General features: G+C 36.2%; 1 protein-coding gene across 1 annotated transcript; it reads right to left on the reverse strand.

The window, feature by feature from the left end:
- Positions 1 to 213: 213 nt before the first annotated feature.
- Positions 214 to 24,415, reverse strand: LOC124174420 (TBC1 domain family member 23). Its single transcript, XM_046553573.1, has 9 exons — positions 24,127 to 24,415; positions 22,970 to 23,190; positions 15,191 to 15,395; positions 13,250 to 13,486; positions 12,753 to 13,128; positions 10,252 to 10,465; positions 4,541 to 4,873; positions 4,294 to 4,426; positions 214 to 727 (listed from the first exon to the last, which is right to left on the reverse strand). Exons 1-9 carry the CDS (start codon positions 24,153 to 24,155, stop codon positions 439 to 441), a joined length of 2,037 nt encoding a protein of 678 aa, XP_046409529.1. The 5' UTR covers positions 24,156 to 24,415; the 3' UTR covers positions 214 to 438.
- Positions 24,416 to 26,033: the final 1,618 nt, after the last annotated feature.

Below are 26,033 nucleotides of genomic sequence, written 5' to 3' on the forward strand. Positions count from 1 at the left end.
AATGGAAGCTTAGATTGATAAAAAAAAGAAAAGTAAGCACAGAAGGAATTGAAATGGACAGCAAGTGCAGACCTGTCATCAAATCAACATGAAGGAATTCGCCTGTCTACTAGACAATGCGTAAGGAAATAGTGAGGCGCGCAGCGCCGAGTGCCCGAGGCGCGTAGCGCCGAGATGGGGTTGGCGCGAAGCGCGCAGGGGCGAAGCCCCTAGTTGTCAATTATCAAATTACACTTTATTATGGTATCAATGAATATGCACGTAACAATCTATACATCAATTTGAATTTGAAAGATTCATAAAATTTCACAATTTTCTGGAATAAATAATAATCGATTGTTACAAATGACTCTACATAAAGTAATAATAATACCAATAATAACAGCGGTAAAATTTATCAAATAAATCGTGAAACCCCATTATACAGTACACTGCAAACTAGACCGGCGAATGTAACTCAAGAGTCTTCAATTGTTTCAATATTTGCTCCGAAATCAATTTTGTCGCTTCACTGGCATTCGGAATAAGAAACCTATCCATATCTGAGATAAGTAATGTATCATTTTGTGTGCTACCATACTTGAATGTGATCAAGTCAGGATGTCGTTTTCTCGAAGTTATTTTAACAATACTTGATAATGGCCGTTTAACGATCACATGTGCCGCACCTTTCCTTCCTGAAATCTCTCTGAGAACAATCAGATGGGTGTCCATAACCAAAAGTTGACTGTAACATAATCCTAGATTAATTAATTTCAGATTCTTGAGAAACTTGAAGTAGCAGAATATACTATATAGGTCATTTCACGTCATAATCCTTAGTGGCTGGACATCACCATTTAATTTCTTTATTATATTTATACGGGCGTAAACCCTTTAAACAAAAATTTACAACAATTTAGATAGCAGAATATAGAAAAGTAGAACAATGTGACTACAGATATTCGAAACAGGCAACCACAGCAATTTTTTAAAAGCGGGAGATAGACGTGTTGTCCCGTTTAATCCACGTGCTATTCGCATTAGCTAAAATGTTTAATCGCGCCGAGATGGACTTTGCCAGGTAGGTGTTAGAGAGAAATGGTGCCTAGAAAATGATGTCGTTTCTCCTAGCTGATGCACGTGTGACGTGAAGGTAAAATATCACAAGGATAGGAGGAGAATCGATTAAGTTGTTAAAAACTTTATATAAAAATAATAGGTCTAGGTAGTCTCTATAGGAGGTCACGCTGGGGATATTTAAATATTAGCCAATCTCAGAGTAGTCTAGATCGAAAGATCTCATGGAATGATCAGTTTTATACAAAGCACACCTGAGGAGCATGTGCTGTACTACCTCCAAACGGTAAACATTACCTTTACTAAGAAGGCGTCAGATGAAAGAGGCATAGAATAGGATAGTACCAACTAACGAGAAGTATTATATAATGTCCTCAGGGTAGATGGGGATTTAAGTCCTTGGCGGAACGCATAACGAACCAAAGGATTCTGGAGGCCTTGTTGATAACATAATTAACCTTTTAAGGACGGGACTGGTCAATATTTCGACCACTGGGTTAGTCGGACACTCCACATGAGAAATTCACTGATATTATACACAAATTTCGTTTAAAATAAAAGGTCGATTTCAACGTAAAAATCCCCGTCCTTAAAACGTTAATGTGTTCATTAAATGTTAACTTTAAATCAAACAGGACCCCCAGGTCCTTGACACAGTCTGACTCTTGTAGGCGTACATCTCTTATTGCGTAGTTGCAATGAACGTTTTCCCTACCTCTATCGTAAGGAATGCTGAAGCACAACCGAGACAGGCTCCTATCAACCGCCAGAAGTACTTCGCCACCATGACTCTTACTACTAGTTTCCGCGTTCCTGTCTTTACGGTAACTAATAAAATCATTTAGAGGTAATTCAGTGTCTTGAACGGAGTCGTCGAACCAGGTTTCAGTGAAGGCTAGAATAGAATAGCAGATTGAGAGGTCCTCAGCATGAGGTTGTGGTTTAGGTTCCTGAGCTGTGACCTGAGTCCTCTGGTATTCTAATGGACGATATGGAGCTCCGCCCCAAGAAGTTTTTTGAGCAACGATTTCTGTTGGTTTTGATTTCTGATTGTCACGAAACTTTAAAAAAATATTTTTGTAGCGCGTGTCATACATGATTTCTCGAAACCAATGCTATTCTAATAATAAGCAAAGGTCTACGGGCTAAACACATCAATCATCACCCTACCGGGTATCTCAGCCATTGCTGACTGATACACGAATTCCCCTGTTGTATTCATTACTGTGGCTACACAATCTGAAATCAACATAAATTTGATTGACTCTATCCCAGTAGTTTTTTGGTTTGATTTTCTTCCCGATCCTCTTTAGCTCATTCGCGATTCTTTCCTGGAAACTGTAGAGTGCAGCAGTCGACTCATTTGAATTGATCAAAAAACCTGTTTGTACGAGCTAGTAGCTTTAAAGCTTGAAGCACTGTTTTACACCTTCCTATCCACTCTCTCTCAACCGTTTGGAAGCTGACCTACATAGTGAAAAGGCTCATTATAGCCAGCCATGAGAAAATCCCCAATGACTGGACAGATTATTCAGAGTCCTATTATTCCGCCACATACTACCCTCGGTAATCGCGCAAGTTTCCCACAAAGTGTTCAGATTTGTTAAATATTGATTTCGCGGCGGTTGTCTCAGAAATGTTCAATCTGCGGTGATCAGATCATGACTTTACTTTGTGTCGGTCGGATTAGTCTTTCGCTCGGCTACCCAATTCCCGTTCTCACCTTGATTCGCGCAAGTGTGTGTGCTATCATTGTTATTGATCTTGCCTTGGATGCAATTGTGCTCGCTCCCGTTGCAACAACAACAACTCTGACACAAATGCCTCAAACATATTTTATCTAATCAATTCCTTGCTCATTACTGTATGCAAGCGCACCTCTATATGTGGCATTGAATCTTGGCACTTCACACTTCACTCTTTATTGGGTGTTGTGGTTTCACTTATTTTATCTTTTGGAGTGCCAAAGATCACTTGCAGCCTAACTTGTTTCAGCCTTTGAGGTCGCACAATAACTTTCCATGTTTATGCCAAATTTTTTTCCTATATGATGTGTAAAATCTGTAGACGATTTAATTGACATGTTATATGTATGATTCATTGTATACGATGTAACTTTAAAATTCTTGTCAACATTCATGCCACAATTTCTAATCTTGCCTTCCATATCTTAAATGGACAAAAGGATAGTGACCTAAAGATGCAATTTCCGTCAGGGATCACCTTGATGATAATAATTTCGATCATTTTTAGTCAGGGCTATCAATAACAGCTATGTATTGCCTAGCCAAAGCTATCAATATAACCAAAGATGTTAAATAAATGCTGTACCATCTGCTTGTCACCTGAACAGCAATTTCATGGACATGATTAGTTTATTTTCTGATATCAGTTCTCATTGTACTATTGTTAAATTTTAGTTATATTGTTGTCTATTATTACATCTGAAAACTGTATCATAAATATAAGGACAAAGGTTCAAGAATTAATACTTCAACCCAACCCAAAAATGGTCAACGTGAAATCCGATACATTTTTTATATGATTTTCGAATAACTTGCACTCCAAACTAATATCTAACAATTTGTGAAATTGCATATTTTCAATATAACTATGATAGGCATCATATTTATATATAACCACAGACCCCTGCTATAACGCGTTGAGTCCAGAACTGTTACGAGAACACAGAAAATTCGGAGCTTTGGTCGCAACAAATAAAAGAAAACATGAAATGGAAATGAACATTATCAATATTGAGCATCAAAATTTCAAACGTTATTTTCTTGCTCCAACGAAAAATACCATTTTTATATTTTAGACGATGTTTGGGATTAATTTGAACTCAAGCATATTAAATAATTAGCGAGAAATATGCAATGCCATAGTAGGTTGGTTTATATTCAACCTTTTTGGTTTGCCTACTTCGATCACCATTGACTTGATGGTGTTCATTTTTTATAATTTGACCAATAATTTTTTTTCCAACAAATTATTTTGCACAGCTCCGTTTGGGATTGAAGTAAATGTTTTTGCAACGTTTCATCAAAATCAGTAACGGTGATGTCCAACCACTATCTAGTGTGATGTGAGATGACTTGTGTATATGATTAAGGTAACGCATCATCCAAATCTCTCACAATTGTACTCACACAAAACGAAAAATTCTGTGTAACACATACACGCGAAAAAAAAAGGGAAGAGTGCTTTAAATATACTGAAGTATTCTTTTACCTTTCGTATACATAGCCGTTAACTTTTACTTCTTGACATTTGAAGGAATGCAATAATTTAGGATCTTTCAACCATTGCTGGATTGATACCACTTCGACAGGCTCTTCGCTCTCATGGTTTGTCATCGTCATATCTGAAAAAAATGCATTTATTTATAACACAAAAATTCGCTAATGAATGTCATTCATTTAGAATTCATGAGTGCATAAGCAATTGAAGAATAATGGTACTTTTAATTTTGACCAACCTAGATCATGATCTTCATCGATGCTAAATACAGGAGCATTACTTCGTAACCTTTTTGCATAATCTGCATCTTTGTTACGAATATCTGTATTGCCATTGGCGCTTGCAGATGGATTTACAATATAGTCAAAGAGTCTTCCTTTCACTTCCTGACTCTTTAGTTTCATTGCCAATCCAATTTTCCCAAGAATATCGGAGTTGTTATTTCTTATTTTAGCTGGGCTTGACTCATTCGAATTTGCTTCGGATAAATTAGCATTGCATACTAAACAGTATTGCGAAGTGTGATCCACTAGATTCGTGACAACTTCATCTCCAAAATATTCATGAATTGCTACAACAAGAGAAATTCATAGGAATTTTTTAACGTTCGTAGTTTGTAAAGGAATTCGAGGTGATACGTCAGAATAAGTGAACCCATGTTTACGTTTTAGCCCCTGTTGCCGGCTCATCACAAAATAAACGACAAATGACCAGAGTGAATCCTAAAGAACTAGATACATGTTGAAATTCGTATTACCTTCTTACATGATACTAGCATACATAAAAACAATGTTTAGATGTCACGAAAGGAAAATCATTTTGATTTAGTCATTAATTTTCTGATAATGGCCCTCAACGGGGACTGAAACGTGGACTTGGGTTCGCAAGAACCTTGCTTATCCGACCTTTGATTACCCGAGGTTCTGCATTATCCGAGACGCCCATCTCATCCGAGCACTCTGCACTAACCGAGGTATATCTTTAGATAATACAGAGAACCTTGGATGAAACGGAATAATATGCTATGCCCACGTAGGAAATACTTTTGTATCACTATTTGGTTTGAACACGTATATATTTGTAAAAGTTTCTTGCGATTATTTACATTGCAAGCTATAAACGCAATAGTTCCAATTTTGGAGTCAAGGGCAGCACTTCGTAATGGCTTCAATTGTGTATAGTGTACATATTATCCGAGATTTCACTTATCCGAGGTACGCCCTTCCCATATTACCTCAGATGAACAATGTTCTACTGCCATGGTGGCCACTTTTTTCGGGAAAAAATTAGCTGTCTTTTCCCTAACTTCCCTTGACGAGTTCAATTTTCTTTCCCCAAAGTTCTTATTGACTTCATTAGTGCTACACATTACCAATTAAAATACCCCCAATTCTTGATTTCATTTCAGTGCAAATTTATTAGGAAACTCAACAATGTTAAGAAGAAATACATCTAATTAAAACACATCTAAATATATACATATGGGCCATTCCATGTCAAATCGACCAATGGTTGTATTCGACCCCTTTTGTTTTGGATGAAATTTGGTCAGAAGTTTTCATTCGTTATACAAAGAAGTTCTACCAAAGGAAAAAAATTAAAAATTTTTTTTCAAAAGTTATGCAACTTTTAAAATTCCACTATTTTTCCTGTATTTTAAACTTATGCTTCAACGATCTTGAAAACTATTATAATTACTCCAATGATCTGAGCTAGATTTTCAAGGGGATACTCGAAGCTACCAAAAAAAAAATTTTTTGACAAAATTTTAATATAATAAACCATTTCGTGTTTTGTACGAAAAACACAGGCAGAAAAGACAAGAAGAAACTGAGGCTAGTTGCAATAGGGTGCTCACAACGGTCAGGAAAGGATAGAGATAGAGATTCTACTAGAGATATTCAAGAGTCGTGAGATCAACGTCAATCCGACTACTGGCAATGATATCAGCAGAGCTCGGCCTTGAGATACATCAGATGAATATCATTACGGCGTACTTAAACGACACACTAGAAGAGGATGTATATGTGGAAAAACCATACCAGTTACATGAAGTGCTGTGTAAAATAAATTCGTCTGAGCCCTAAATAACGAACACCCTCGTACACATATGAATATTGTATGCATATTATATACGCTGCTCGGTATTGTTTGTAATATTGAAAAATTTCACTTCTGCCGTGTGTGGTACCCGAAATTTTTTTTTTTTTCACTAACAATATGAAAATTTTTCAATTTCTTTTCCAGCCATTTATCAGATGTTTGGTCATCTCTTTTTCCCTGACCAAGTTTGATATTCTGACCAATTTTTTTTTTCTCTTACGTTTCCTGGTTTTCCTTGACCGTGGCCACCATGTACTGTACTTATTCTGATGAATCACCATGAGTGATGGATATATATGGGGCATTTCACAAAGAAAGGACCAAGCCAAACCGATGGGGTTGGGAATTTAAGGGCTTACATACAGTTATAAGGCTTTAAAAAGACGGATTTTCAAGAATTTTTTTCGCGCAGACTATTCAATTTATTAATTTGAAAATTGGTGTACATATTATAATAACCTTATAATATATTAACATATTTTTTATTTGTAAAAATAATCATCGCGAATGTTGCTATCACCGATCTCCTAGAGCTCCGCAAAAAAAACCAATTTTGCGGTGATCATGATATCTCTGGACCGGATTATCTGAAATGAAAAAACCAAATAAATTTTGTTAATATAATACATTATCTAGTATTTAATCGAAGGAATTAGCGAAAAAATAATTTTTCACAAAATGGCGACTTCTCAAAATAAAAGACTCGATTTTGAACGAAAATTTAAGCCTTAAATTGTTTATAAAATGGAAAATATTTATCGGAGAAAAAAAATCTTCGATTAATTACTAAAAAATCTAGTTAAAAAGGTTGTGTGAAAATTTGAGACTGATCGGTTCAGCCGTTTTCGAGAAATCTTGATCACCGATTTTGAAAACATAGTTTTGAGAAAAACGCGTTTAAAGTTTCAAAAGCGTTTTACATGTGGTAAATTTTGTCTTTTTTCAACTTACATGGAGTCATCTATTCCAGGGCCATATAATAATCCGTTCGCATCGTTGGCAGCTTCTAATAATTCGATTTGATGCTGTCTGCGAGCCATTCTTCCCTCTCTGGTGCTCTCGTGTGATCTCAGGTCGGAGAATCTGATGCGCTGCGCATTTTCTTTATCTGTATATGAATGCGCATTGGACCCAAGTGAGACGCCCATTGCACTCATATAATATAAAAGGGCAGCTGTCCCTTCATTGAAGATGCCAGCAGCTATATATGCAGCCATTTCCACCGTTTTTGATCCGGCTGGAAGTACTTTTGGAGAGATCTTCCACACCAGTTGGTTATAGCTTTCATTATTGTTTTGGGTGAAACCACCCACACATCTTTCCAATAATTTTTCATTGCTGAGATCTTCATAAATGGGCCTCAGGGCCTCAGCAACTTCTTGTGGAAATGGCTGATAATCATGCTTATAAACTGATAAGTTATCAGCAGCTGCTGCCCGCTGCCAAGAGCACCATGAGTCCAATCCGATCGGACACTTTGCGTGTTGTTGATTTTCGTCTGTCGAGCAGTAATGATAAAATGTGGCCCAGATTGCATTACTCATATTCTCAACCGAATCACAATTTCTCCTAATTGCTAAGCCATAATAAACTGTCAACTTGTCGATCATTTTTGCTGTCAGCTTGCCTTTTCCACCGAGAGTTTTTTTTTGTATTTTTTTTCCATCCTCTTTTTCCACCGTTTCCACTTTCTTTTTCACACAATTTCGGAGTCGCGTTCCCATTCTCTTCTGTACGTGTCCAATACATTCCTTCTTCACGACTTCTTGATCACCGTATGGGGCAGCTTTCAAAATCCCGGAGTACGTTTTAGAATCACCGTCTCCAATGTAATTTGTGTACTGCACTCCGAATTTTTCCACTGAACGCTTGAATAGGTCGATCACTGCATCAACTTCCATTTTTCCAGAAGAACCTGAATGATTACAACTGCAATCATCTTGATGGTTTTCATACCATTGTCGATATTCTTCACTATCAAGTTTGCTTTTCCAAGTTTCGCATTGTTTGCAATAGGCACTTTTCACGAGGATATCAATTACTTTCCCAGAATAATATCCGATCAATGATGTCACTCCATACAAGGAAGTATATCCTCGCTTTTTCCAGGTTCCATCGCCGGACACGGTAAGCTTTGCAGATTTTTCGTCACCTTGGTGTTCAGCAGTCAAGTCTTTTTCTTCATGGCAAGCATGCTGAAAAAGTTTGTCGGTTGCTGTTTTCACACAGGAATGTATATTCTTCATAATTAAATCGTACGTGGGCTGTGTTAGGAAAGCGGGCATGTCCATTAATCCACAAAATTTTGCAGCACCTTTTAACCCTAATCCAAGAACTCTCATGACAAACAAAAAACGCCGATTTATCTCATAAGAATGCGCGATAAAAGGACTAGAATGTATGCTACGAGATGGACACTGATCGCACGACAAAACAATTTTAAACCCGAGTCCTCGTTCAGAAGCAGTTTCAAATTTCACATTTCCGTTACAGGTTTTGCACTGCACAAATTCGGAGATGGCCGCGAAAACAGTAATAAAATTCAAAATTCGGTACTCAACGGACGGATCACGCGGCACCAAGATTTCCTCCTGCATTCTCATTTTTTTTGCAGAGGCACTGAAACTGGACTCATCCGTTTCAGCTGCTTTCGGATTGATAACATTCTTTCGTTTCTTCACTCTTGACTTGTACACTTTCGTTGATTTTCTAAGTTCTCTGCTACACTTCATTTTCACGATATTATCGAAGGCACAAGTACACTGACACGACTTTACTGTTAGGCTTCTCTGCTGAGACTGACGACTACTTTTCAAATTTAGGCTACTGAGAAACATACAATGGGAAATGACAAAGGAAAGAGAGTAGGATAGACAATGAAAGACTGGACAGCGCCTCAGGTAGACAGCTGGCGCGCCGGACCCCGACTGTGAGACGCGCCTCCCTAATGCGCCTTCATGAATGTGTCTATAACTTGGAAAATATTCGTCTAATTGACATAAAATTTTGAGTGTGTATGCTCAAATATATGTACATTCAGAAAATAGAAAAAAAAAAAAAACAATTTTTTGAAAATTACAAGTGTATGTGACCCCTTAAGACATATATTATTTTTTCTTACAGGTTTTAAGTTTGGAAATATACTCCTAAAGGGATTTTTTAATTGCTGCCTTCGTTTGGACAAAATCACGCTGAATCAATTTGAAAAATTTCATATTCAAGGCTAAGTATCTAATTGAAACAATGGATATTTCAAAAAAAAAACATCAAGAACAAAAAGGTTTTGATTTTGAGCGTAGTTTGAAGAAAAAAATATGCGGTATCATAAAAACCAGCAAAAACGAAGATAATCAATATTTTTTCGCCTCCTCAAAATACACCATTTTTTATTTGGAAAAATCAAATCTTAAATTAATCTATGTCAAATTACGCACGTTTCAAGCCCTCACACTCCATAGAATAACGATTTTTCAATTTTTTACACAATATTTTCAATTAGAAACTTAGCCTTGAATATGAAATTTTCCAAATTCACCAAGAGTGATTCTATTCAAACGAAGGCGGCAATTAAAAAATCCCTTTAGGAGTATATTTCCAAACTCAAAACATTTTAGAAAAAAAATATATGACTTAAATTCCCGACCCCATCGGTTTGGCTTGGTGTCGTTTCTTTGTGAAATGCCCCATATACTTATACACTATATCACTATAGTAAAAGTGATATATGTGCCTACAGTGATAAAAATGTTCATCACGTCAAAGCCTATCCCGAACATTCCAGGCATGCCCATTCATCATCTTACATTCAATACTGCAGTGAAATCAACAACTAATAAATAAACAAACCTTGATACCCTAATGACACCATACTAACATACTGTGTATGCTTCTGCAAAAAAGATGCAACAACCATGTGAGTGTAACGGTCCTCTTCTTGACGTCCGCTTCCCAGAAAGCAGAGATGTTCACCTCCGGCTTGTGAACCGACAGCCAGGGCTTGTCTTTGCGCTTGAAGTAATCCTTGAACAGCTGTTGCAAACGATGCTGGTTCTTGGAGCATCTGCGATGAATAGTGCTTTTAGATTCATTAACCAGGTGGCTAAATCAAGGCACTACATCAATTTGGTCCCTTACTAATATGATCGTTTCAAAGCAATTGCTTCAAATTACTTCAACATTCTGTAATAATCGTTAGTATAGGCATCGTTAGGTTTGAATTGTGCTATCAATCTCACTCTTTAATTTTTCAAATCACAGAAATCTTATGATCAAAGAAAACACACAAATATTTGGAGTAAGGGCTTAGTTCAACTAAATTTGTTTTCTATATAAGTTTTTGCATAACAAAGATGTATCTGAAATTTCGATTGATCAAGATTGATCGAAAACTCAATTTGAAGGAACAAGTGAAAATATTTAATAAAACTTTCGCCTTCAAATTGACGCCATTTTTGTAAGAATTAATATTTCTGAAAAATCCTACGTATTGCACTAGATTTTAGCATCTTCTTTTAAAATCTTTTTCATTTTTTGTTCTAAATTTACAATTGCGACCTGCAGGTGGTCGTTGGTGGAAAACAATAAGTTTTCTTTCATCAACCACTCCACCACCATTTTGTTTTAAAATAATTGAAGACAAAATTTTTCTTCTACTACAAGACTCATATTAACATGTGTGAAACAGAGTTTAACGAACAGAATTTAGAAATATTAATTGATTTTTCTTAAATAAATTGCAGAATTTTCTCTCTGCTTTCGTGTACACAAGGTAGTATTACCCCTTAAGCAAACTTGTAACTACAAATAATTTACTCCTCCGACTTATTACTGAAAATTACAAATCAGTTTTAGATGATAAACTTTGAGTTTTCGATCAAGCCTGATTGGCCAAAACAAGCACACTTCATGTACATTGACTAAGATGATAAAACAAATCGTGGAATTTGGAAGATTGCAGACTTCGAATGTACTTTTAACCAAAAATATGAGTATATTCGTATAATAGAGACTTCAACACAGCGTTTTTGTTTTTACCACGGTCATCTAGATAGTTCTCGAAACTCATATTATGACAGATATTAGGTGACAAACTTGCAGCAAATTTCACCAATGGCTAGCAAGATAACTATCTCTGTTTCTTATGCGTTTAGAGGCAATCAACATTCAAATATATTATGCTGCCTATCAAAATTCATTTTCGCTAATATTAAAAATTAGCAACAGTGCAGCCTCTTTGCATAAAATTCAGGGCCACTAACCTTTGATAGGTCGAGTAGTTTGCTTAAATGTGAAGCACCCTAAGCAAAATTTAACATCACTCGCAAGAATAGCAGTGATCTTCTGTGACTTCATATTGTTTGGATTTCATACTGACCACAATACTGACTCGCAATACTTCTATTGGGGATATTAGTAATAAATTTTTTCCGTTATCGGGGACACTTTCAATGAAAAAACTTTACAGGAGTTGCGAGACCTAGTCTCAAGACCATGGTTTGTACAACACATTTTATCTGCTAGATCAAACTGAAGTTAACAACTGAACTCAGTAGCCAAGCGCAACCAAATTCTTTTGTAATAAAGTAATATGGTAAAGTTTTACATTTATGATCCTATAAAAATATTACTTTTCTCTAATTTTTGAAAAAATTCTCATCAACACCCTACTGAAAATGTTTACCTATCCGATCATATAATGTTTTGAAAGAATTCAGCATGTAATTTGTTAAATGATTTATTTTGTAAATTCAATGAAATATTTAAGAAATCACATAATAAATTACAAAAGCACAAATCATTAGGTACACAAGATCAAAAATCATATAATCAACTATATCATCAACTATGTAAATTTTGATGTAGTATATCTGATGATTCGGGCTTTCGTAATTTATACGAACCTGAAGCTAGCAGCCAGAATTCGCAGCCAAACGTTTCTAACGTTCATTTGAACAAGGTAATGAAGTTAAAAATCAAAATTTTGTGAAATACCTTCAACCTCCAATACTTTTGTAAAATTATGAGGATAAAACTGTCAGTATCTTTCTAATTCTAAAAAGTTTAAAAAGTTTGATTGCTAACTTTGGCTGCTAGCCTCAACTTCATACAATTTATTATGTGATTTCTTAGATATGTTATCGAATTTACAAGATAAATCATGTAATGAATTACATGCTGAATTCTTTCAAAACATTTCAAAATTTGACACATGCAAATTTTCAGTAAGGCAAGTTTTACCACTTGACTGTAATCAACAATAACAGGATTAGCTACGAGACCCAGCCGCTAGTTTCAGATTGATATTTGCTGGAAGAAGTTTTCAAATTTTTATAGTAAAATAAACATACCAGATTACAGTCCAAATGAAACGCTGTAGGTAAATGTCCAGCATTATATTGCTCAGCAGGTCTACAATCGACTAAGAAAAACCGGACGGATTCGACTGGACCGTTAACTGCAGATGGCACTTCGACAGTATTTTCGACGACTTCTTGGGCAGACACAGGTAAGCACAACGCATGAGATATCAACTTTTCATCGCCACCCTCCCCAAACATGATGGAGTACAGATCCTGTTTGAAAGAAGATGGAGTCTTCATAGCGTAGTATTGGGCCAACGAACAGAAGTCTGTAACATCTTCAGCTTCTAAGGCACAAGGCATTGCTGCTAAAGTGTCTATTATATTCTGTTTCTCCTCATCCTTCATGCTTAAAATTTGTTCCCTGAACATAGATGTCATTAATTTATACATTGTCTCTATAGAAACATAGCTATTTAAAACGAATTATATTGTAACAAATTACATTACTTCGCAGTATGTAATAGAAATATATCAATTCTTACCTAGCATTAACAACCATGATAAGTGATAAGAACATCATAAAGAAGGGATCTGCTTGCATAAAGTATAAATCCCACATTGTACAGACAGCTGGGAGTGAACAAACTCCAGAAAATAACGTATTTATCCATCCTTTTGTATACTCTTCTGGTGACACCCTTTTTGTATCTAAGAATGAACATAATTCTGGTTCATGATACAGCAGCAGCAATCGCAATACAGAACTATGGATAACACCTCTGAAACGGAAATTTAGTAACATGTAGAGAAAATAAAATGTAATTAGATAATTTTGAAAGTTATTACGATATTATTGAGCGGATTCACCCAGTTTTGGCAAGTTTTTGATAGTGGAAATTTAGACTGAAAATCCTCCCCTTTTAAGGCCCCTAGGCCTTACCATTTACAAGAAACACGTTGATCAATTTTATCACATTTTCAAATTGGACTTTATTGTTGAATTTTTAGGACTTCTAATCTCTAAAAAAGAAAGATGATTGCATGTGTTTTATGAGCAAAAAAGTTTGATTTTTCCGAATATGAAAGTCATTTTGAGGTAGATCCTCAGAGATTGCCAAAAACACACGTTTTTTAATATTTTCAATCTGTACTCGAATGTAATGATATACTTGAAAATTGACAATTCGAAAATTTGGTGATTTCAAAAAATTAACGACGGAGCCAGGAATCGAACCTGGCGTCTAGCGATGCTTAACCGGAGCTTTACTCCACTAGATCACCGAGCCACCCTGCCTCTGTTGTTGTTAATTTCTCTCATCACCAGTGAGTTCGAATTTGTTTTTCGTGTGCCTGGTATGAATGTATAAGAATTTTCGTCTCTTCAAGCACAGTGTATATATAGGAATGTAATGTGTCGATGATGTGTTTACCCTTTTGAATCCTTGCTTCTGGTGAGAAGCCACGCAAGACGGGCAAAGCCGTCTAATAAATGAAATGCGGATGTGCAAATCATTACTTACAAGAAAAATGTTGTTGAAAATTGACTTAATGAATAAATTGAATTAATGATATACTGTATTACAAATGCAAAAAGTAAGTGATTTCCGATTAATAGGAAGTTTGTAGTGTCAGCCACAAAGGCAAGTGCTGCAATTATACGTGTACTAGTATGAACTCAGAACGAGCAGAGGCAAGCGCTGTAATCACACAAATCAGATTACGAATCCGCATGTGGGGTACGTACTATTTTTGCTAATACCTGTGAAGAAAAGTTTGATTTGAAAAGCAACAAAGGTACTACTGCCAGCACATAGAATTAGGGTTAGTTAACTTATGCCCATTGACACAATGCATAAATTGAGTAGCACAAAACTGCGCATGTGCCAAAAATAGCCCTAGTGTAGAAAATTGAGCACTCCAGTTATGCACAAACGGCAACATCGTTTTACCGTTCTGTTCAGAAATGGAGCATTTAAGGCACACTCTACAAGCTTTGAAAATGAACTCTCCAAGCAGGTATTGGAAAAATAAGTTGTTTTAATTCTGTTGGATGAAAGAGTAGACATTTTGCCATGTATCCAAAAATTTTTAGAGTGGCATGAAAATAGGATCATTATTAAATTAATATAAATATTCCAGGAGTTTAGAATTTTTTGAATACATCCAACATATAAAAAAATTAATTGTGAAGTGATTTATTTAATGGAAAAGTAGAAACTTTGGAGTTCGTGTTGAAATTTTTAAAGTGGATCGAAAAGCGAATTTAAAAAAGCTGGCTGAAAGTTGGTGGATCGGCACATATAGTCAACCAGATAACAACTTTGTTCAAATGATTTATACTCAATTCACAAGAACTGTTAAAAGCCTTCATTGAATCAAATAACATACTACATTAGTGACAGCAAAAGTAAGCGAATGCATGAAGTTATATGCAAAAATGATGCCACCTTGTGTTGTATATGCAATATGGATGGCTTCGTTACCTTGGTATGTAAACATCCCTGATCGCTTCAAACAAGTTGTAGGTTGCAGATCGAGGTAATTTGAGAGCAATCAAAGGACCCAACAATTCCAGCCAGCCGTTTCCTCGTTCATATTGTTTGCCTCTACTTTTACAGTAGAATGTTAGTATTGACTCTAGGTCGGACACAACAGAAACTTTGTCCTCATCATCGTTGCCAAGTTTAGCTGTAATGCAAAAGATAGATAATTTATGCCTTGCCTATTTAGAACAGGATAACTTGTTCGCCCATATTGCGTTTTAAACGATTTATCTAAGATAACTCACATACTTGCAATTACACTTCATAGCATTTCGACGATATACCTTGTGCACCTATATTGAAATTAATAGTGTTACAAGACGTGTTGAATCTCAATAGTAACGATTCGCAAAGCAAGACCTAGATCAAGAGACAAATGTAATATCTTTTTCTTCGACAACATACACTTGTTTTCTTGTCTAAGCTGTTCGAAACGTAATATGGGTGCACAAGTTATCCTGTCGAAAAAAGACAAGGGATTAATTATTATCTTTTAAAAAGGTATTGTTTCAGTTCAATGTCCAATGAAAATTACATGAATCTTATTATCTAATTGGATGTTCCTTCAGTATACCAAATTTTTAATTATTACTTAATAGACCGTGGATCTATTATTCTATAAACCAAAATGAAATTTAGGATCAATTATTTTTATAGAGAAGAATCTAGTTATTCCAGACACATTCACAGTGAAAAATGGGAGTGTACATAAGGAATCGCTGTTTAGTTTTAGTGCTGCTGAAGCTAATAGCATGATCATACGAGAGATGATATTTCAAATGGAGCATGACCATTAATGTTAAGTCAGTAAAGCCAAAATAAGGAAAATGAACAACCTCTCTACATGTTAGTTACAAGTGAGTGAAAGAGGCAAATTATATTCACTTTTATGGTCCACGAACTTTAGGCGAAAAATGGGCTCATCTTCGGAAAAAGTTCAATCAAGCTAAAAATTTATATACACTTACCATTCAGCTCTCCAAATAAGGTGTGAAAAATCCCCTGAATTCGGTTGTACGCATTACTTGTGACAGGCCAAGAATGGTGAAAAAAAATTACCTTTTTCCGGTTTTTTGCGAATATCTTCATTCTTGTTGATCTAACGGCTATAGGGTATACTTATAAAAAAAAAAGTGCGGAAAGTTTTCTACAAACAAGGTGGAATAGAGTTTATCGATGACACTAATAGTTTTCACGTAATCTGACATTTAAAGTCCAATATAAATTTTGTATGCATATTTAAATGCATGTAATGATCGAAATGGAGGTTTCTATGCTGTTTCTTCTCGTTTTGATATTTTTATAGACATTCGGGTATAAATAATAGTATATTTAAGTGTACGAAATCAACGCTCCTGTTTCTTATTCTAAGATTATATAGATGTTGAGGTTTACCGTATAAACATAGTATATTTAAGTGTGCAATACTAACGTTCCTGTTTTTGATCTTCTTATTCTAACATTATAAAGATATAAAAGAGTACCGTAAAAAAATTAAGCTAGTCAGGTTAGGTATAATCCAATCTTTTCCTTCGTGAATATTTAGGAATACATATGTAAAAAAAAAAGGAAGGTTGTTTATATAACTAATTTCTGACAGTTAATTCTCTTTCAGTTTCTTCCTCTTCTCTCTCGAATTGTTCTTGATTTTCCCACGAGACTGGTAGGAAATTCCGAGATTGGTCGGAATCATCGATAGAATCGGTTTCTGGATCATCGATATTGCTTCTTTGTTGTATCGAATCTTCGATTGGAGCAGCATTCAGGCAAGATGTCTCACGATAATTGCTACAAACTACTAAACATTGGATGCCCAACTTTCGACAGTCACACAATACGCCACAGCCATTTGAACAATTACAAAAAATCATATTCAAAATACGCTCCAGGGCAGGAAGTTGCGTTGCTGTTATTGGTTCCAATATGCCATTTTTGAATACCCATTCCCAATCTTGCAGATTCAATTGATTTCCTAACCAATACTGCACCTGGTGGTACACACGATTCAGGTGCTCGTTAGCTGTGTCAGCTGTTCGGGGTAATCAACTCAAATTTAACAACTTTTTTTTACCTATAGCTTTCATAAAACACAGATAACGGTATGCGTTCAAGTCATCTTGCTTAACTGGAGCGCCATACACAGCTAGAAAGATTCAAACTCCACCCGAAGAAATTGATTCTCGAGAAACATCACTCTGGTTGAATATTTGTGCTGCAGCACGTAAGTCTTGATGTTTTGTGAAAAGTTTCAGAGCTGCAGTTTTTCCTTTATGAAAAAGTGATAGTGTGTAGAAATAAAAAATGATCCCTGATGTCTTTGTGATCATTGAAACTTCAAGACGAGTAACGTTTTTGCTCAACTTTTCCCTTGGCTGGTTTGAGGAAGAAGATTGCATCATCAATCGGAGTGTGAGCTACCAAAATTACCAAGAGATTCACGTCTTCCCCAACAACAACTGATCTATTTGTGCGTGAAGATTCCAAAGCTGTTTCAATTATAATATTAAAACGTCAGCATCATCTTGAGTGTTTTAACAACAAAATTATTAGCTTCGGACTTGACAGACAGCGTCGAAATCAACCTGCGCTAGTTGTTACTGTTTGAAAGGAATTTTTCTTGGCTCACTGTGACATTTGTCTCATCGAAGTAGGTGTCAGCAGATGAAGATTTTGCGGCTCGAAGACGTTATTCCATAGCTTTCATGCTGTTGGTGCGATTGTTATATTCATCGAAAACTATTTTTATTACGACAATATCTTTGTACATAACCAATATACTTTGAACACATCGCATCGAAATATTGATTCTGATGCTAAACAACCCGATGTAACAAAAATCGTCCGTCGATGACATATGTAACTTTTGAAAATCAAGTTCAGCTACCGATAGCTTGAAAACGACAAACAAAGCAGATCTATTTCCGGTACGCAGGTGCCCTTCAATAAACATTGACAGCGGGAATGGAGCTAATTCATATCGCATATAAATACGGAGCTCTCTATCCGATTTTTTCATAACACTGATTATCTGGAACAATAATAATGGATCAATAGGCACTGTCTGATCACGAACTTTGACCTTACTGTTGACTGTCAATAGCGGAAGTACTCTGTCGGCGTGGGAGGATTTTATATCTTTAAAATTTTGACAGATTTTCTTCTCCATCACAGCAGTGCCGATCTACTGAGCATTGTGGCAGTTTATTTTCTCGTCATCACTTATCCCTGTTGCAATAGACATAATTTGTTGAATATCGGGGAAAGGATAATGAGATTGAAACCATTGGAGTATCTTCTGTACATCTTCACGGTCTCTGTTTACGCAAGAGTCTTTTGCATCGACATGTTGTTCTCCGGTATCGAAAGAAAGTTTACAAAAGCTCTCCAGACTTTCAGAAATGGCTCGCAGTCAATAATCCAAAGATCCATTTCCTCAAACCACTTTCCTTGGTACTTCTCCCACGTGTGAAGCCTTCGCTTGATTTTGAAAATTTCATGAAATGCTGTTCGATTATCATGTTCCGCAGAAATATTATTCCGAACGTTTTATGCAGAAGTTGTTGGTGAACATCTTGAAAACTTCAGTTTTCATGGACATTTTTAGTTTGTATATATCTTGAATATACAAATGTGCCGATTTCGAATATAGAAAATGCCCCGCGGCATGAAAGTATGGAAGCAGTTTTTTAATACCAGTCAAATGCGCCTTCCAACAGCCCAGTCTTTCAGCTCTAATGAATTCTTTTGCAATTGTGATCATCTCAAAATACTGTACCCACAGTTGCGCAGTTGGGTCTTTATTTTCAAATTCAGACATCTTGTTATCAAATGCTTTTTTCAACTCGCCAACTGCATTTACACTTTTAGTCTCATCAAATGATGGCGATGCTTCGTCTAAATTCTGGAGACAAAGATTTACTACTGCACTCTGATCATCATCGAACGTGATCTCATTGAACACAATTTGAGACAATGCCACTTGGAGCAATGTATGAGATCTGATTGCTCTGGCGTATGCATGACCCTGCACCATCGTTGAGAATGCTCTTCAAAGATGCTTATATAGTGTTGTAATCACTTGCCGGTGTGTTAATAAATCGCAAGAAAATTATACGTAACTTGGAATATGCCTCATTATTCATTAAATACTCCACGAAGCCACTCCGACCTGGTATTTTTGGTAGGTCTTTCCACTTTCCATGCATCCATAATACATCTGTATTTCGCAGCAGTGACTTCGACGTTACCTCATCACAATCAAGTTCTTCCACCGTGATCTTCTTTAAACCTTGCACACTACTATTTTCATAAATCTGCATCGAAACTTTGGTAACCGTTGCCATCTCTGCTGCAGTAGGTATCGTTCGTAAGCTGAAAATTTTTTAACTATCATGGATGGTATCATGTGGAGTAACGATTCGAATGATGCCCATGGAATGAAATGTACTTGCACCGTCAAGTCAGGGTGGCCACTCAATTCCGCTCACGGAATTCCCTGACATTTCCCGGTTTTCCCTGACTAAAATCACTATTTTTCCCTAACATTTTGATGCACAATTTGTACAGAAATCACTAACAACTATAGTAACCTAGGTAAAGTATGGCCAAATATATTAAAGTTATAAAAGTTTTTAAAAGTTGTTCATTCCGTTCATTGTGATTTTTGAAAGTTGACAAAAAATGAAAATTTCCATTTGCTTGGTCTTGTTAAGTATATATTTAAGAAGGGGCTCCAAGAAGCGAAATATTTTTAGAGCTATTATTTGAACATTTATGCTGTTTGCAATGAAAATCGAGGTTCGAAGAATTATGACTAATTAACGAATGTGTAACTTTTTGAAAAATAAACTTAAAATTTTTTTTCCAACGGGACATTTTTCTTTTAAGTGTTAAGAATACACCACCATTTATACAAATTTTTAAATTGATATTTAATACAGCACGATGCGGTGATAGTATCTCAATTTTATGGACAAGGCTTTTGAAATCCGTGAGTTCTATAAAAAGTCCCTGACCAACCAAAATATTCCCTGACATTTCCCTGACTTTTCCCTGACGTACAAAATTCCCTGACATTTCCCGGTTTTCCCGGTTTTCCAGACGGGTGGCCACCCTGCAAGTGTAAACACATTGTGGTCTGCATTGTCACAAACATGTTGAATGAAACAGCCATCTTCTGGAGGAGAAATTAAAGGCTCAGGATGGAATACACTGGAAGATTCGTATAGTACTGTCTCTTTGTAAGATGCACACAAACCCAAGCACGATCAAATTTCAACTTGTCGTTTTAATCCGAATTATCTGTGCAAATAAAGATTCCAATGTGGTGAGGTGAAAGAAATGATCGTGGACAAACTCCAGACATGATAGCATGGCTAATGATGGTACACTTCTTTTGTAGTGGTTCCAATTTACCTTTTTTTATTTTTAATAATGATCTCCTCTATGAAAAAACAAAGAGATTTTGGAACAGAACTATTTAAAACGTCAAATATCCCCGTACTTGGAGGATAATAATCCATTTCACAGGCTGCAGAACGCATATCCTGTCGAAGAATCGCTGCAGCTGCTGTCAAAACTTCATAAAGTTCTTCATTGGCGTTATGTTTTTTGTTTTCGTACCATGTTTTATTGAGAATATTGTAGTGCGTATCTCGAAAACAAACAATAGATGGTCCCGTACTTTTCGACGAAATGACAATTCTGTCGCCATACAATTCCTGAAGCTTTGTTCTTATAGTTTTATCATCTTGTTGACAATCTTCGAGGACTCCTTTCAATTCAGTGGAAGCCATCATTATTTTCTATGTAGGCGAAAATATTTTCCATTGCTGCAATAATTCGACCATCCACAGGGCAACTTGTTTTTTTTCTATTGCCTGGTAAAAGAAAATGGATGAAATAATTGCTGTGATATTTTGCCTCGGCTCCAACCAAATTTGTCTCGAAGATAACCCTTTTCTCAACCGCCTGGGTCTGATCATCTTTTCTTTTTTCGGTGATCTGCATTATGGTTTCTTTGAAGCCAATTGTTGCAACGTGCTTAATCGTTTTACGATGCTCCTTATGAATTTTATTTTATTTTTCCTCATCAGCCCCGTTATCGCAAAAAATATAAAATTTCTTAAAGTCGAAGGATAGTGCAAATGATCGTATCTTGCTTTTTAGAGGACTACATCCCGATGAACCAGTAGTATCCTCGATAGCACGTTTCCTTTTGAAAGCTTTAATACTGGACTGGCGAGTATAGTCTTTAAGGCAAGCCACGTGCACTTGATAAATTGCACATTACTAAACAGTGCTATTTTTCAATCATTTCTCTCATCACTAGCGGCCTTTAACTCATTTATTTCCCACTCAACTGTTACAGATTCGTTACTTACGAGAGTTTTATCACAAATACCACACAATTGGTCCATCATGAGTAATTACCTTGAAAACGCAACATAATATACATCCAGTATGGTGTAGAAACAATTTGGGACTGTTTGTCTAGACACCTCGAGAGCAGAAATAGGCATAGCAGACATAAACCTGACCCAATCTATGCCCTGACATCAGAGGCGAGGCGCAGCTGCTGTGGCACCGCCATACAGCACACAGGACGTAGCGGCGCAGCAATTAGAAAACTCAATCTGATGTTTCACACTGTCTTTTGGTGGAAATTACTAGTTCTATCAATAAACTCTATTCCACCGTTTTTGTAGAAAATTTTCCGCTCTTTGTTTTTTATAAGCATACTTTATAGCCGTAAGACCGACAGTAACGAAGATATTCGCAAAAAACCGAAAAAAGATAATTTTTTTCACCGTTTATGAGCTGTAACAAGTTATGCGTACAACCGAATTCCGGGGATTGTCCACACCTTATTTGGAGAGCTGAAAAGGAAGTGTATACCAATTTCTAGCTTGGTTGAACTTTTTCCGAAGTGAAATCCTAAAGTTCTTGGACTATTATAGTACAACTGCAAAACTATAAGAATCTGATTGTTCTTAGTTTTTTACCCTCAAGTTTAGCGTTCTATTACTCTAGTAAAGTTCATGGGACAACTTTTTCCATAATCCTTGCAATTTTGTGCAGTACTGTGCTCGTTTCGCTGTCTCTATTGCTGTAGAATCAATATTGCGACGTACAGAGGAAGTGTTAACTACCATGGCAGGTAGAGGCACGGTGGTAGGGACATCCCCTCCGATTGCAGAGAAAATGAGAATATTCTACATATAATTTTTGTGTATTAGCTCAATTCCACCTTAACCTCCTTACAAGTTTCGATATAATGATTTTGGCATGACAAGGTGATATGCGTTTTTAGGGTCGCTGAATACGAACATGAAGTAACGAATTGTTGCATTAATGAATATAAAATCGCGAGCCAAACTGTGTGTTACAGTTCCCCAGTATAACCGAAAAACTTTCTATCACTAACAAAATTCCACAATATTCTTAGAATTTGCATACACCATGAGTTTTCCTATATGCAAAACGATCCATATGCCTGAATCAGGTTAATTGTTAATTTACTGAACTTTGAGTAAATATCATGACACTGTACAATTTTGTGCCTATAATTCCACATGAGCGTTACTTTTTCCCAAGAATTTATAACATTGTTCTGATCGCATGTCGCTACTGTATGTTAGTCATTGTCAGTAAATATGGTTGATGACTCGAACCACTGCTTTCGGCATTGTACTTTATCTTGGGCAATCAATAACTCACCAACTAACTGTTGACAATCTTCCCTGAGAATATTTTGTTCAAGAAGATCGAAAACCTCATTGAAATGAATAAGTTGATTTCCTCGATCCGTGACATCTAAACAAGCTTGCCAGACGTCAGGTCGAAGATTCGCAGGAACTGGTTGACCCTTGCATATGGCGTAAATATCGCTGGCAGATGGTGCTTCGCTGTCAAGAAGTGCTGCTTCAAGCTCCAAAACCCTATTATGAATATTCAAAAATGAGGCTAGGTGTCGCATAAATTATGCAGTATAAGTATTTATAAACAATACAGACAGTAATCAAATTACTTGTTTAATAAAAAATAGTAAAATTTGGATCACAGATTTGAGTATTGGCATTGTTCATTAAATGGCAAAAGGTTTTATACCTAGTAAAATAATCGTTTTCCAATCAATCAGCCAATTACTTTTTAGTGCCAATCGAAACTAAACCAAAAACAATGCTCAAAGATGTGGTAAGCTCCAAAAATAAGCAGAATTATAATTTGGATCAAACTACGAAGTGACACTGATCAAGAGAACATTTTATAGTTTCTCAACAGGTTCTGAGGTAAATGCATGTAAAAGTTTGTATGCAGTGCTAATTTGAAACCATTATTAATACATTGGTTTTAAGAACATGTTTGTAATATGTTGCAAAGTTTGTACATTTCAATAATTATTCAATGGAATTGAACCAATGTGCAACACTTGCAAACTTCACTAAGTGGCTTCTATTACTTACACTATGCTAATGATAAACATTTGTATGCAAATGAGCTGTCGTATAAAAATGTACACCATAAACATATTATCTGGCGGGCAAAAAAAAAATATGTATGTACCATTACTTGGGACAGACAGGTAGTGTTAGAACATCAGTTACGTTTACGGTATCGTGCGTTCTTTGCAAAACAGTATTTCTGTTCAAGTGCGAAATCGGCCAAATTAACAAGTACGAACCAGACATATACATGGTTTTAGACGGTTGTTTCAGGCTATGTAAATATTGTGCGCAATGTTTTCATTTTGATGGTGGGATCTCGTTGAAACTCATAGATTGCATAAATTGATTCACCGCACATATCAGCGTTATACAGTGTCAGTATGAAATATAAGCACATATGCGTCTAAATAAGATTAACTAATTTCTTACCAAGTGTTTTCGTCGTCTTCTAGTACCATTTCGGCAGCGTCACCAGTCGCAAATAATGAAAAAACGTATAAAATTGCCGATATTTTAATACGTGAGCTACGTTGTATAGCATGAAAAACGAATTTCAACCGACAAAATTCTCCTGCAAATATACTAATTTTCTTATCAGCTGGTGAGTTTTTTTATCTTTCTATTTTTGCCTCGATTCGTTCCCTTTAATTCCTCTTGATTACGTATAGCCTAATTGTGAACCCTGCATTACAAGCAGATGGAACTTCCGTGAACCACGTCAAGGCTGGGTTTCATTATGGATAGGATGCGTTCCAAAATCAGCTGCAGCGCTAAAAACTCCCTAGGACAGAGGCAGAGCTACTCACAAACTAGATAGCGCAAAAGAGATAGAATATTGTTGCCAGTACCGAGAGCCAATATCGGAATGTATGTATGCATGGTGTAAGAAAATAAGGTGTGTTCTTGCGCATCACTGCCGCTTCGACCAATGAGAACCTGCCCCCACATGACGTCATTTTGGGCGCTATTTTTGAAAGCTATAAGAGAGCCATTCATTCTTACGTCCATCGAATCTTATTTGATAGGGGATATTCAAATGTTAAATAATTAGTTACAGTCGCCAAATCATTCGCATTGAGTACACGTGATATTTGTACACAACCTCGGGTATTTAATAAGATGACAATTCAAACAGAAATTGAACTTTATTGTTATATCTTTAGGATAAATCAGAAAGCATAATTCGAGCAATTAAAAAAGTACTCCAAAATTTCATTTTTCAATCATTCGTTAAAGAAATTGATAAAAATTTAAACGTCATAAAAGAAAGGAAACAAGGATGGGAGAGGTGTAGGTTTAAAAATTTCCATCAGAACAAAAACCAATATCACTCGTATTTTGTTTATTGTTAATAACGAATATTCGTAAGTCTGTATATTTCAAATCATTTCGTGATAGGATATTGAAGTTTTGTGTCACTTTTAAAAACAATAACAGAGGTTATGTTGTACTGTTTACGGCAGAAAACAAAAACGGAATTTTCGTCGTGACCTCATATGGGGGCTATCGCGTGACTTTGCTACTGCGCATCTCCGTTGAGAGCACACCTTATTCGCTTACACGATGTATGTATGTACCCATAGAGCAGGGAAGCTAGCGGCAGTGTTACTAGCTCGATAATTTTGTCGCTAAATCGGGAGATTTTCAATGATGTATAAAAATTTTTTTTTGCAGTTTTGGGTGCGTTCCGAAATTGGATCCAAGTACTGTTAGCTATCTTTTATCTCTTTTGCAGTATTGAGTTCGTGACTAGCTCTGCCTCTGTCCTAGATAGTTTTTAGCGCTGCGAGCTAATTTCGGAACCCACCCGTAGAAATGAACCTACTATGGGTGAGTTTCAGTCATGGTGAAATTAATATCCACCATGGTTTCAGTATTAGCACTCAGTGCTGTCAGCAATATCCTATCTCCTTTGCGCTCCCGAATTCGTGAGTAGTTTTGCCTCGGTCCGAGAGAGTTTTTGCGCTGGCAGCTAATTTGGGAACGCGTCCTATTTACACCAGCTGCTCTACTCTCGAATTGAGGATCCTAGGTATCACATGCGAGATGTCTGAAATATCGAATGCGATATATGTATCTGTACTTTCGAGCTTCGGTTACTTAGTCGCGACTTGAATTTCTTTCGTATTCTCCAATGCCACGCAGTCGCATACGACTTGTCATAAGTAATAATGGGGAACCACACTGCCAACTCTTGCAGCTTGGTGGCAGTACCATCGTTGGTTCAAAATTCAAATTCAAGCATACGATATTACGTTAAAATTCATTTTCCTTTATAGAGGAACTTTTTTCTTCACTTGGGAAACAGCTCCATGGCAAATTAACCTGTTTAAGTT

This window comes from Neodiprion fabricii, chromosome 1 (genome assembly GCF_021155785.1).
Source record: "Neodiprion fabricii isolate iyNeoFabr1 chromosome 1, iyNeoFabr1.1, whole genome shotgun sequence".
NCBI lineage: Eukaryota > Metazoa > Arthropoda > Insecta > Hymenoptera > Diprionidae > Neodiprion > Neodiprion fabricii.